Consider the following 13,662-nt stretch of genomic DNA (forward strand, 5'->3'; position numbering starts at 1 on the left):
TAACGATCTTTTGAATTATACTGCCTTGTCTTGGCTGGCGCCCAGATAAGAGTCTTCACCTCTTCTGGGATTGATGTTTCTTGCTTCTAGTAGTCCTAGAAGTTGATCTAGGTCTTCCCTTGGAATTGGCAGGCCCTCCATTGTTTTCCATCTCCAGCAATGTGGGTTCAACAAGTCGCCCATTTCCAAATAGTCTCCAACTCGAGAGCCCCAGTGCTGTTTGAACCAATGTTCTGCAACATGAATGTGGATTAAATTAGCTAGAGGTGGATAACCACCCCAAGAGTCCTCCCAAAATAGACTAGATGAGCCATCATGTGTATCCCAAGAAATCGAATTTGAAACCAGATCTCTACATTAGATGATAAAGTTCCAGGTTTTGGACCCCTTGGGAAAATTGCCTGATTTGAGGATGTTGAGATGGTTCTGATCTGGAAGATACTTTGTTGCCAGCATTCTAACCCATGTTGCATTGGGGGTTTTTATGAATTTCCAGACTAATTTAGCCCCTAGAGCTATATTTTGCAGTTTAAGGTCCTTAATACCTAGGCCACGCATTGATCTGAGCTTAATAATTTTGTCCCAAGCTATTAAAGCAATTTTATTCTTCTCTTCAGTGTTTTGCCAGAAGAAATTTCTCATCTTCTTAATTATGAAGGAGTTAGCACTAGTTGTTAGGGATAGTATGGATAAGAGATAAATTGGAAGGGCCAAGATCACTGCTTGGATCATCACTAGCCTTCCCGCCCAAGAGAGCCATTTGCCCTTCCAGGAATTTGCACTTTGTTCAACTTTTAGTTTCAGGGGGTCCCAAAATTTAGAGTTCCTTAGACCTCGGTCTATTGGAATGCCCAAGTGAGTGCATGGAAGACATCCATCTCTACAGTTTAGAATTCTGAGAATTTTGGTTTGTAAAAAGATTGGAGTAGTAAAGAAATAAACTTTGGTTTTATCCTTGTTTCTAAATTGGCTTGAAGCCCTTCCATACATTTCTAAAATCTGACTGAGATGAGAGGCTTCCTTTACATTCGCTGCCCCCAAGAGAAGGTTGTCATCTGCAAACTGTTGATGAGTAACTACAAAATCCTTTGTTATTTTAATTCCCTCTAGTAGATTAATGGTGAAACTAGCTTTAATTGCCCTTCCTAGTGCCTCTGCCATAATAATGTAGAGAAAAGGAGATAGAGGATCTCCTTGTCTTATACCCCTTGAAGAGGAAAAGAAGCCCGCTGGTTTTCCATTAACCAGAATTGAAAATTTAGGCGTTGATATGCATTCAAATACCCAGTTGATCCATTGATTGTCAAAGCCAAATGCTTGCATAATTTTGCATAGAAATCGCCAATCTACACTAGAATAAGCTTTTGTTATGTCTAATTTTATTATCATACCTGGCCTATTTGTGCTTTGAAGGGTGTGGATTGCTTCTTGGGCTACAATCATTCCATCAAGGATTGAGTGACCAGGAACAAAGCCAGTCTATTCCTTTGTGATGATGTTGTCCATGAGAGGCTTCAATCTGTTAGTCATCACTTTTGAGAGAATTTTATAGACTATGTTGCATAGGGAAATGGGCCTATAATCTCCAAGATTTTCTGCCTTCTCCTTCTTTGGGATGAGAGCTATGAAGGTGTTGTTTACTTCTTTGAGGATATTCCCTGATCTTCTTGAGCACTCTAGGGCTTTTAAGAGTTCCTGACCTAAGATATGCCAGCATTTCTTGTAAAAATCCACAGGAAAGCCATCTGGACCAGGAGGCTTGCAAGAGGGGAGCTAGTTTAGAGCTTGGAATACTTCTTCCAATTTTATTTTATCATTTAGCATCTGGTTTTGATCATCTGTTATGATCTTGGGGATCCTTGCCAGCAGCTTATTTTGATCCAGCAAATGAGATCCTTCATTGTTGTTTAGAAGATTAGAATAAAAGGATATAATCTCTTCCTTAATTTCCTCCGAGTCCTCTGAGATTTTGTTATCCTTAGATTGCAGTTTAGATATCCAATTCTTGCTTCTTCTGTTTTTTGTTACATTATGGAAAAACTTGGTGTTTTTGTCCCCCATTCTGAGCCAGTTCTCTCTAGATTTTTGCTTCCAAAAGATTTCTTCTTTAGAGAGAATGTCTTCATACTCCAATAAGAGGGACCTTTCCTGTTGAAAAGATTCTTGATCCATTCCCGCCGAGATAATCCTGTCATTAAGAGCTGCTAATCTCTCTTCTCGTGATCTTTTCGTTGAGAAAATGTTTTTGACATGCTGGGAGTTCCATTGAAGCAGTTTCTGTTTAACTAATTTGGGCTTTGCAATGAAACAAAAAAGTTTGGATCCCTCAAAAGATCCTTCCTTCCACCAATTTTCTATCAGTGTAAGAAAATTTTGGTCTTTCATCCACATATTTTCAAACCTGAATGGAGTCTTGGACGATCCCTGAGTGCCTTGCAAAGAGAGCAAGATGGGGTAATGATCTGAGCCTGAGCAAGGAAGGACACTGCAGGAGGGAGTAAAAGGAAAGAGCGCCAAGTCTCCTTGCCAAAAGAATCTATCTATTTTTTCTGCTATATTGCTGAAATCTTTCCTTCTGTTTGTCCATGTAAAGGTGTCTCTTGAATCTATTTCCAAGAGACCATTCCTTTCGATCCAATTGTTGAAATCCTGTTGGGACCCCCTAAACGAGTGATTCCTCCCCTCTTATCTGAGGCCCTCCTAATAGCATTAAAATCACCCCCAATGAAGACTTGTTCATTGGATAAAGTGGATAAAACTCCATCTAGAGAGGACCATGTGAGTCGCTTTTTGTGTGAGGACACTGGGTCATAGATGTTGATGATGAAAAAAGAAGTATTTGATTGAAGATGGGTGACTTTGGCAAGGATCCAATCCCTGCTAGATGCAATGCCTTCAACTTTAATTTGAGAGAGATTCCAGATTATCATTAGTCCTCCAAGGGCACCTACTGATGCTACTGTCGTTTGAAGAGAAGCTTGGAACAAAGAGCTAATTCCATTTCCAAAGGCAACTGCTAGCTTGTCCTCCAATTTAGTTTCTTGCAATAGGATTAAGTCTGCGCTGACCAAAAGAAGCCGTCTTTTGATCACCCTTTGTTTATTAGGGGCATTGAAGCCCCCAACATTCCATGAAAGGATTTTCATTGTTGTTCAGGAAGGGGATTCCCCTTCCCTACTTTCCATAGATCCAATCGTTTAGACTGATTCTCCGCCTCTCCATCCTGGGATCTAGCCTCTATGAATGACTTGCGGCCCTTTTTGGGAGGAGAAGAGCTAAAATCCGGCTTCTCCAGACCCTCCTGATTCTGATGAAGCCCTAACTTCCTTTTTTCCTTAATTTGTGAGTATAGAACTGCAAGAGGAGTATCTAATATTGCATCCTGGTCTTCCTCTCCTAACATGAGATTCTGCAGAAGATTCTAGGCATTTTGATCCTTAGTCAAGTCCAGACTATTTGACCCTAATGGCAGGGAGAAGAGAAAGGGAAAGGGAATTTCCGCCGAGAGGTTGAAATGTTGATTGGAAAGGGGAGGATCTGAAAAGGGAGAAATCTCTCCCTCAGATAAGATTGGCTCAATATTCTCCTCCATGTCTGCTATTAGATCCTCTTCAATGACTTCCTCCTTGTGTAAGATTTTTGAAAGGTGAACATTTTTGCTTTTAGTGGATTTTGTTGTCAGAAAAGAACCCCTGAGATTCTTACGCTTTAAGCAACTCTTTCTTTTGGAGACCTTAGCTGGAGGTTGTGAAAATATATTGAAAGCCCCTCTGCTCAAGGAAGGAGTTTTTTTTTGCCCAAACAAACTCCTGACAGCCTTTTGAGATTGGGGCTTAGCAATCGGTGATAAAATGAGAGGTGGTCGATTAACAAGAGGGGGTTGAGAACCCTGAGGACTCTGAAGTGGAATCGAGAGATTCATACTTGCAGATTTATTTGAAGGGCACTGGCTTAAACTAGGAGAGTGGAGGACCTGGATATCTGGGTCAGTGTTTGAAATAGGAGGAGAAACTGAAGCTCTGAGATGGGACTGCCGAGGGGGCATCAAAACAACCTGAGCTCAGACTAAAGCAGCTGGGTTTGGAATAGTTGCCCGATCCAAGGCCCTCATTTTAGAGTCTGGGTTGGCAATGATTGGTTCTGGCTGCTGAAGAGGAAGGTTGAGAGCTCCCAAAGACGCTGCCAAGGAGCTGTTGTTAACTATTTGGTTCCTTAGCAAGCATTTGCCAGGAACTCCATTACCCAACCTTATCACTTTTTATTTCCATCTGCCCAGTTCCGAGATGATTTCAAGTTCACTGTAAAAGCCTTTGGAGAGATCAATCTCCACATAAATGTTTTCTATATCCCCTTTAAGGCCTTCGAGAAAATCTGCTTCAATCCCCACCAGAAGACCAAGAACGTCGCTGATCTTCAAGAGTGACTTCGGGCACCGGAACTCAGATGGGAGGCCTACTAAAGACAACCAAACATGAGTTTTATCAAATCTGTGCTGCACTGGATCAAATCCTTGTTTCCAGTCGAGGAAGTGAAAGGTGGAGCCTTGGAAGAATAGAGGGCTGCCTTTTGTGATTGCTTTCTTTAGCGACGCATCCACACATTCTATGAAGAAAAAATCATTTTGCATTTGTCTTACTGATATGAGGTCTGGAAAGGAAGATTTCCACCAAAAAAGACTGTCCTTGTTGGACCCTCCATTGCCACACCATTTCGCAAAGAAGGCATTTTCCTTGAGACGGTCATTCGTGGGGTTCAAAGAGTCTGATGGGAGCACAAATAGTTTGCATCCCATAGATTTTTCAGTTCCATTTGTGAACCTTACGCTCAAAAGAAGGCGTAGGCCACGAGGGAAAAGGATTTCTGAAACCCGTGGCTCGCAAACCCCTGTAGGGCAAACTCGTGGCATGCGAACCCCTGTAGGGCAGCCCAGATGCAGGAGGAGGGCAGTCTCGCAGACTTTGACAATGGGACTACTGCTTGACAAAAAGAGGTTGCTTGAGAGGAATAGAACACTTATTTGTGGTTGCAATAGGAATACAGTTTGGACGAGTCGCAACTTTCTTTGCCCAAGAGTCTAAACTTTGGTGCTTCGAAAAAACATTTGGCCAGGATTTCTGATATTTCGCCTGTTGAGCGGAGCTTTGGAAAGGGGGGCTATCTCGGAGATTAAGATTCTTCTGGCGGCTCGGAAAACTCTTGAAAGCATGACGATTAGACTGGGTTTGAGTCCGCAAAGGGTTTTGAGTCCTTTGACTGCTATGAGGATTAGATCTTTGGTCCTAGTATGTCGGGAAGAAACCGCGCGCAGACCAACCATGGATCATCATTCATTATCGATTCGTGTAATGGTTATTTTAATGAAAAAAAATTAATTGATAAATATTTAATATCATTTTGTTTAAAGTAATATATATGTTAGTTGATAAATATTTAATATTATTTTATTTAAATTAATATATATATATATGTGTGTGTGTGTGTGTGTGTGTGTGTGTGTGTTAATTGATAAATATTTAATATCATTTCAAAATACAATATTTTTAATAATAGTAATTTATCTACAAATTATTGTTTCATCATCAAGTGCAAGGAACAGAAGGGTAATAATGATATTATGAAAACATTAATGTAGGGATATTACATGAGGCTCCAATACCCTTGATCTGTACAGTCTGCAAATGGACTGGTCTTTTGTGTTGGAATCCCCTCTAGTGACTGAAAATGGTTGAAGGCTACTCCACACATGCTGAAGATGAAGTTCTATTGATAACCGATGTTAGAGAAGCAAGTTTGGGCTTCAAACAACTTCAAATTGTCAAGGAAAGGGGGTGGATAGGCAAGCAAGCACCTCCTTCAAATTTCGTCCAGTAAAATCACCTCTTAACTGTTTTTTTTAAGCACAAATGAAATCCCTGCAAATAGGATTCCCTGGCACACCCTGAGATGGTCTCTCACAACTGCATGTATGTTTACTTATGGAGGATTTCGCCCCCACAAGCAGCTCTATACCCTAGGGTTCAAACAAGCTCCTCTCAGGAGGCAAAAGTAGAAAATATTTCACCAAGACATGTTCAAAATGAACTCCAGGTTGCTTTTAAATAGTCTCCCAAAAGGTATGCCCTAATTAGGGTTTCCTCTAGTTCCCAACTTATAACTTTATTTACTTTTATTTTTTCCCTCTAATATTTCACTTTATGACTTAATAGTCCCAAATAAGGTGGCATCCAAATTGAGTTAAATTCATCCTTTATTATTTTCAATGACTATCATAAAGTCATTTTCATAATTTAATAATTCTTACTTTCAAGGTCACCTTTAATATCATTTGTAATATTACAAATAACCACAAATTCAAGTGAGCTCCACTTTCTCTCTCTTGGGATGCCATACTATCTCTCTAGAATCATATCATAATATGTACTTTTGAGGAGTCTTAAATACGTTGAATATTGATTTGACTTAGCAACCTTTTCTAATTATCACAAAATAATGCCCTAATATCTCGCGAACCACTCAGATATGTTGTCTAAAACCTAAGAAAACCAACCCTATACGGTTCATTTGTCCATCTTGTTAGTCTACGAGAAATCGGTGATAGACTAACCTTGATCGGCAGATGCTGGCTAACAAGGGGATATTACATGGATTTAGCAGGTTTTTGGTGAGTTTTGTAACATTGATGCAAATCATGTTTAAAAACCTAATTGTAACATTTTTGAGAGAATTTACATGCTTGCAATGCTTGAGAAAAAACAAACAAACAAAGATAAACTTGTTTAAATTCACTCAAACAAAGCATCAATTGCTGTTTGAGGAAATGACATGGGCATGTGGGCTTGAAAAGACAAGAAAACTGTGTTTTTCAGAATTTTAGGCACATTTCTCCATGTATTTCTAGGTGCCAAAATTATGCAATGTTCAAATTGCATTTAACAAGTTTGTGTGTCAGACTTGCAAACTACTAATGGTGATTTTGACATGCATACTTGTCCAGGATCAGTTCTGGTGAGTTGTGAGCTCCAAATTAAGTTACTGGTTTTGTGATACAACTTGTAAGTGTTGAGCTTCTATGCTATGCTATAAGTTTTGTGCTACATATGAGAGATTGCAAAGCCTTGCCATCAATTTGTCATCCTCACATTTGGGAAGTAATTTTAACGATTGATTTTCATTTTCAGATGATCTACTTGTTTCTTGTTCTATGAGTTTTGTTTTGAAGAAGCTTCTTTGCTTTTAGTTAATTGAATTGGAAGTCCATGAAAACCTTATATTTGATCACATGTGCCTGGAAGATAAAGAACCTTGTATATATCATTTGCTTTCATATGCTTGAGTGTTAACCCTTTAACATAATTGACAATTTATTTGGGGTTTGAAGTTTTCTTATGCAAGTGAATTCTCTTGTCATGATAGGACAATGCATCTTGAAACTTGAGATATATAATCCTAACGGTGCATGATATTACCTTGTTCTTTCTTGATACTTTTTTTATAGATTTGTGTCACATTTATATTTGGCTGGTACATTTCTCTGTTAACACATTTGGTGGTTATGGGCTTCTAGCCAAAAGTTGAGGAAAAGGTTCTGTATTTCAACTTAATGCTTCTTTTGTGGTTTGCAGGTTTATGTCATTGGTGAGGAGGGAATACTAAAGGAACTAGAGCTTGCTGGGTTTAACTACCTCGGTGGCCCGGTATTACTTTCTATCCTATACTTAGATTATTTACTAAATGCAATATAGACTGTATATTCATTTGTCAGTACATAAAATTGCCCAACAAAGTAAAGTATTATGCTTATTTCTTATTTAGAACATGAAGTATCAGTAGTCTGGCAAGTGTTCGTCTTTTTAGCAGCGTTATATTTATTGGAATGGCATATCCCTTGCTCACCATTTCATTTCTTAATTCTATAGTGTGTCCTATAGAGGAACTAGTATGATTTATGTGGGAGTGCACTCTCTAATATGTTTCAGTATTTCTATCTTCCTTGTTTTTTAATCAAAAGCTCTCTCATATACTATTGAGGACATCTCACCTCACTGTGTTAAAACAACCATCTAATATTTGCCTCGAGGAAGCTAACCAGAGGCCCAGAACTACTTAATATTTGTTGTTACTAGATTTAAGTAGGGAATGCAAAACTAAAGTAGAATAGAAAATGTTTAGAGAGTTGCAGTTTTTTAAAATCAATGTTTTGAAAGGGTTTTGGGACCAAGGGATGACAAAACTTCTGGGGGATGAATACTAAAAATATATATAAACCATATTTTCAAGCTATATAAAAATCTTTTATTAACCAAACTCAAAATGCATAATAGAAACAAATTGAAAGAAGCCAAAATTAAATTACAATGAACATCCATGATTCGACACTGAAAGAGCGTTGCAGTGCAGAAGATTAAAAATTCAAATCTTAAATTCATAATTCTAAATTATACGAATGATCATCCATGAGATTAAAAATGAACTGTAATATGATCACGATTCATTATCATCCACAAATAAGTTAAATTCAACATTGAAAATAAAATTGGCGAGATGAAAATGCTTAGATGCATTGATCAGCAAGCTTAATAATTGGAAGTTATTTACTATATCCAATATTAGCTGAATATCTGTCTGTATGTACATAAAATTGCTCAACTCAAAGAAAGGGTTTCGCTTCGTATTCAAAACATTTATGCTCTTGCAACTGTTGTTTTCTTTTTGGCAGGGTTACATCCATTGGGCTACTATTCTCTTTGTAATGCCCCCTTTCTGAAATAGGATTAAAAAATAAATAATAATAAGATTAAAATATAAATAAAAATAATAATCATAAATTATAATAAATATAATCACAAGTTAAGTAAGTTTAATGGAAGGCCAAGAGGCATGCCATGAAGAGTGGTGTCTCCCTCAAATGTAAAGATATTAGAGGGAAGAACAAATCATTTGGGGAGGGGGAGTAGATTCAGATATACATACATACATTACACAGCAAAATCATAAATTCTAATATATCTAATCTACATACAGGAGAATGAAAAGAATTTCTCGTACACTAATATTTATCTGGGTATAAACAGCAGATCAGGTTGATATAAGACAAACAGCTGACCTTTGCATTATACAAGAATTGGCCAACCCCAATTATGGGACATTACAATTGGTACCAGAGCTGGTTTTCCTGCCAGCCTGTGAAGACAATTTTCGAGTTTATCAAGTTAGCACATTCTATTTATGGTAGTTTGTTTGAGCTGGGTGCTTAAATGCTCCAGGTTGAAGAATAATATTGTAAGTTGTTTTAAAGTTCCAAGCTGCACCAATATACAAAAATATTATAAGGACGTATGGTTTTGATTAAAAAAAGTGATTTAATAAACATCGGAAATATGTTTGTCAGCCTCTTCAAATTAGCAAATCGTGGAAATATAGAGAAAAACAGGTTTCTGCCACCAATTGTTTGTTGCTGTTGTCATTGAGTCGAACATCAAATATAGAATTTATTTGTTTGATTTCAGAATCATTGAAGACTCAGTGATAGGAGATAGGGCGCTAAAGACAGAAGATAGATTATTATTAATATTCATGAAATCAATTTGGTTTCTCTTCCATCTAATGCTGAAACCTTGTTGAGGTGGCGCAAGCAAAGAAAATCATTTTCAATTATTTTTCCAAGCAAACAATAAAAGGACAAATTATGAGCTGTGAGGAGCCATTCAAGGTTGATTAATCGCTTCGAAAGACAAAGACGCCGCACCATTAAAGGAATCGAAATTGATGAGTTTTGAAAGATTCATTTGCAGTAATTTCAACATGGAAAGCAAGACCAAGGTTAAAACGTGGACCGACTCACTGGAAACATAAGATCACTTCAGACTAAGGGATGTGGCTGTACAGGTATCTTATTTTGGAATCGTGAATTTCTCTTTATTTGGACACAACCTGTGCATGATTTCTCACTGCTGCAAAGAGAACAATCTTTCCTTGGTATGGGGAAAAGGAACAGTGTTCTTCCTTATTAGTGGAGGTCCCGTTAATGATTTTGGTGAAGAGTTCTTGTTCTACGTTGAATATTGTTCGACTTAAGCGCTTTAAAGTATTGGGGCTTTCATACTAATGAATGCAGGAGTTATGATAGTAGCTTCAATCATATTAGGCTTTCTATACTTGCCGTGGAATTTATCGGGCTTTGTAAACTTGTGGCGTGAGAAATTAGATTACCTTTGTTGCTCAAATTAAGTTAGGCATCATTTTGCCAAGCGGCTTTGTTTCTACTAGGATTGAAAATTCAATATTTGGACTTCTTCCTCATTGTAGAGTACTTATAGTTTGATGAAAGCACATGGTCATTCTATTTTCCTTCTTGTGGCTTGGAAAAACATTCAAAAGAATATTCATGTGGAGTCGATTGTAATCAAGAAAAAACTTAAATGATGACAAGAAGACCCAAAAGCGAAAGGTTTGTGCCAAATACAAAATATAGAGGCAATGTCCAAAAGAAAATCTAAGTAAGAAAACAAGGCACAATGAGGAAGATCTTAAAGGCATCCAATTAAAGAAGGAAGGACAATAAACAAGTGGAGATTTGTGGAGGAGCCAATCTAGTAATTATGATGTCCTTATATCCTCAAGATCTATGACACATATTAAGAAAATGTTTGAAGCATATTGGGGCAAAGTTATGACACATGGGAGCAATAAGATGGGGTTAGGCCCACTTTTTGGCTCTAAATAGCTTACGAGCAACAAGATGGGGTTAGGACCACTTTTTGGCTCTAAATAGCTTACGAGCAGCAAGGTGGGGTTAGGCCTACTTTCGGGCTCCAAATGATTTGTGAGCGGCAAAATGGGGTTAGGCCCACTTTCTGGCTCTAATGGCTTATGAACAAAAAGATGGAGTTAGGCCCACTTGCTGGATCAAAAAAAAGAAAGAAGGGATCTAACAACACGTTTATTTGCTTGTATACTCCGTGTCTGCATTTATTAATGTCTATACTTCAAGTATTTATGTGTTTACTCCGTGTTTGCATATATTCATGTGTATACTTCGTGTTTTTATGTGTATGGTCCGTGTTTGGTTCATACTTGATATGAGAATAACTATAGTAAACCAAAAAGATATGAATCGCATTTGAGGTCATAGACATGTGTCATGATTCTAATCTTCATCTTAGTATATGTTAAAGATCACGCTTGATTTAATGCAAAGTGATATCCAGTACGGTGCACAAACATTTGGTCAATGAAATAAATAAATCTCCAAGGATAGGTTTGGGGATCTTCATGATTCAATTCTTAGAAACCGACATTGCTTGAAGACAAGCAATCGTGGATGGGGTGGACTGTAATTTCACCTTTCTAAAATAGGATTTAATAGTAAAAACTAATAATAATATTAAAATAAAAATAAAAATAATAATTCTAAAATATAATATAATATAATCACAAGTTAAGTTTAATGGAAGGTCAAGAGGCATGATATGAAGAGTGGCGTCTCCCTCAAATGTAAAGATAGAAGATGGAAGAACAAATCAATTGGGGAGGGGGGAGCAGATTTAGATATACATATATACACATTACACACAGCAAAATTAGAAATTCTAATATATCTAATCTACATATAGAAATTCTAATAGGAGAATGAAAGGAATTTCTCATGCACTAATATGTATCTGCGTCTCCATCAACAAATTAGCTTCTAAATAACTTTTTTTTTCAAGATGGTATTTATCATTTTGCTTTTGTCAGGAAGCACATAAGATGAACTTTCTTTTTAGGGCTTGGCTAATGCCTCCTACAACTCATACATCCTCTCTAATAAAATAAAATAGGATGCAAATCTAATCTCAAATCCTCAAATAGGACAAAAATAAAAACAATGCCAATAAGGCAAGCTGGTTGCATCTGAGCATTTGAACTTCCGTTGCACTTATCATCATCTCTTTGGCCCACTTAGTTTTTCCAATGTCCTTAAAGTGCATTATTCATTGTATACACACAGCATGGGTCTAGGAGATATGCCAACAAATAAACTCAACAGTTCATTTGCCCTTTGCACATAAATGCTACATCTATAACCACATGCAGTACATTGGCAGGGCTAGCCTCCTCTATAGCCTACTTCAAAATTTAGAATTGAAATCCATTTTCTTATGCTTTGCAAAACAATACAAGAGCCCTAAGGAAGTAAATGTTTTCTATACATACAACTATGGCATTAATGAGAGGGTGGTGGCCAATGGCTATCAATATCCACCCTTTCATGATAATGAACAGCATCCATATGTCACCTCTTTAACCTTCATTTCCTCTATCAACAAATTAACTCCTGATTTTTTTCCCCCAAGACAGTAGCTTTTATTTTGGTCTTGCTTGGAGGCACATAAGTAAGTACCTTGGAAAATTATTCTTTTCAATAAGGAGATTGTGCAAAATGAACTAGTATTGACAGAATAATTTACCAGTGACATGATCCACATCCTTTCAAGTGTAATTAACACCCCTACACTTTTTTGAAATTATTTCAATTGAAATGAGATACAATGTAATGTCCAAGTCACTTTTTGATCAGCTAGTTCTCAAGATGGCAAGGTGAGGGCATATGATGAAAGGACCTACTCAGCAAATATAATTGCAGCAGCTAAAAGTAAAAGCACTAGTGGCAAACTGGCCAATCCCTACTTGGAGGCACATAAGTGAGTACCTTGGAAAATTATTCTATGCAATAAGGAGATTGTGCAACATGAACTAGTATTGACAGAATAATTTACCAATGACATGATCCACATCCTTTCAAGTGTAATAAACACCCCTAAATTGTTTGGAAATTATTTCAACTGAATGAGATACAATGTAATGTCCAAGTCACTTTTTGATCAACTAGTGTAATGTCCCCTACTGGGTTTAGGCCTGTTTTAACTATAATTAATCTATTTCTATATATATCTATATGTATTTATATATATTTTATTTATTTCCAGATAGTGTTATAACTTATACTAAATATTTTACTGCAGAGTGGTTCTTATAGAATATTATAGTAATTATAATCATTATAATATTCTCTATAATTATTGTCAAGTTCTGTTTAAGAATATTATCGTGCTTTATATATTAAACATTCATATTAAGCACATCCCCATGCATACTACCAAGAGCAAGGATGTTACTTCCTGTAACTTAATAACAATTCTGATCTGATCTGATTGATGGTGATCAACAGGGATGCAATCTGATCTCCTTTTATGGGCACAGACTATATATAATAATTCCCAGTCTATTCGATGGTTCGCGATTGTTGTTGAATGATTGGTATATAAATTCCTTCACCCTTGATTTGTAAAGAGACATCACTTTTCACAAAGGACACACCCCTCCACAAGTGGCATCCTTTACAAACTGAAATTATCTTAATCATGGTTATTCATGCCACCGTTGTTCAATGACGATTCATAATTTAAAAAACTTTATTTCTGTGCACATAGACTGAACGTTATTCATTAGTATTAAACGTCCTCAATATTGATCCTCCATACACAGTGGTGCTTAGTCTTAAGCAACCAGAACCTTATCCAGTTGTTATCATGTCGATACCTATGATGTTCATTATCTGATTTTTCGATAATATACTATCATGCATCTTACTTGCTGTGTACAGATCGATGCTCTTATGTT

At 37.0% G+C, this 13,662-nt stretch overlaps 1 protein-coding gene across 1 annotated transcript in view; it reads left to right on the plus strand.

Annotated features, from left to right (window-relative positions):
• LOC131031224 (phosphoglycolate phosphatase 1A, chloroplastic) overlaps positions 1 to 13,662 on the plus strand; it is a 204,249-nt gene that overhangs the window by 82,482 nt on the left and 108,105 nt on the right. The window contains exon 5 of the mRNA XM_059219922.1: positions 7,623 to 7,694. Coding sequence (XP_059075905.1) covers positions 7,623 to 7,694 — 72 coding nt within the window. The remainder of the gene's footprint in view (positions 1 to 7,622; positions 7,695 to 13,662) is intronic.

This window comes from Cryptomeria japonica, chromosome 4 (assembly GCF_030272615.1).
Source record: "Cryptomeria japonica chromosome 4, Sugi_1.0, whole genome shotgun sequence".
Taxonomy (NCBI): domain Eukaryota; kingdom Viridiplantae; phylum Streptophyta; class Pinopsida; order Cupressales; family Cupressaceae; genus Cryptomeria; species Cryptomeria japonica.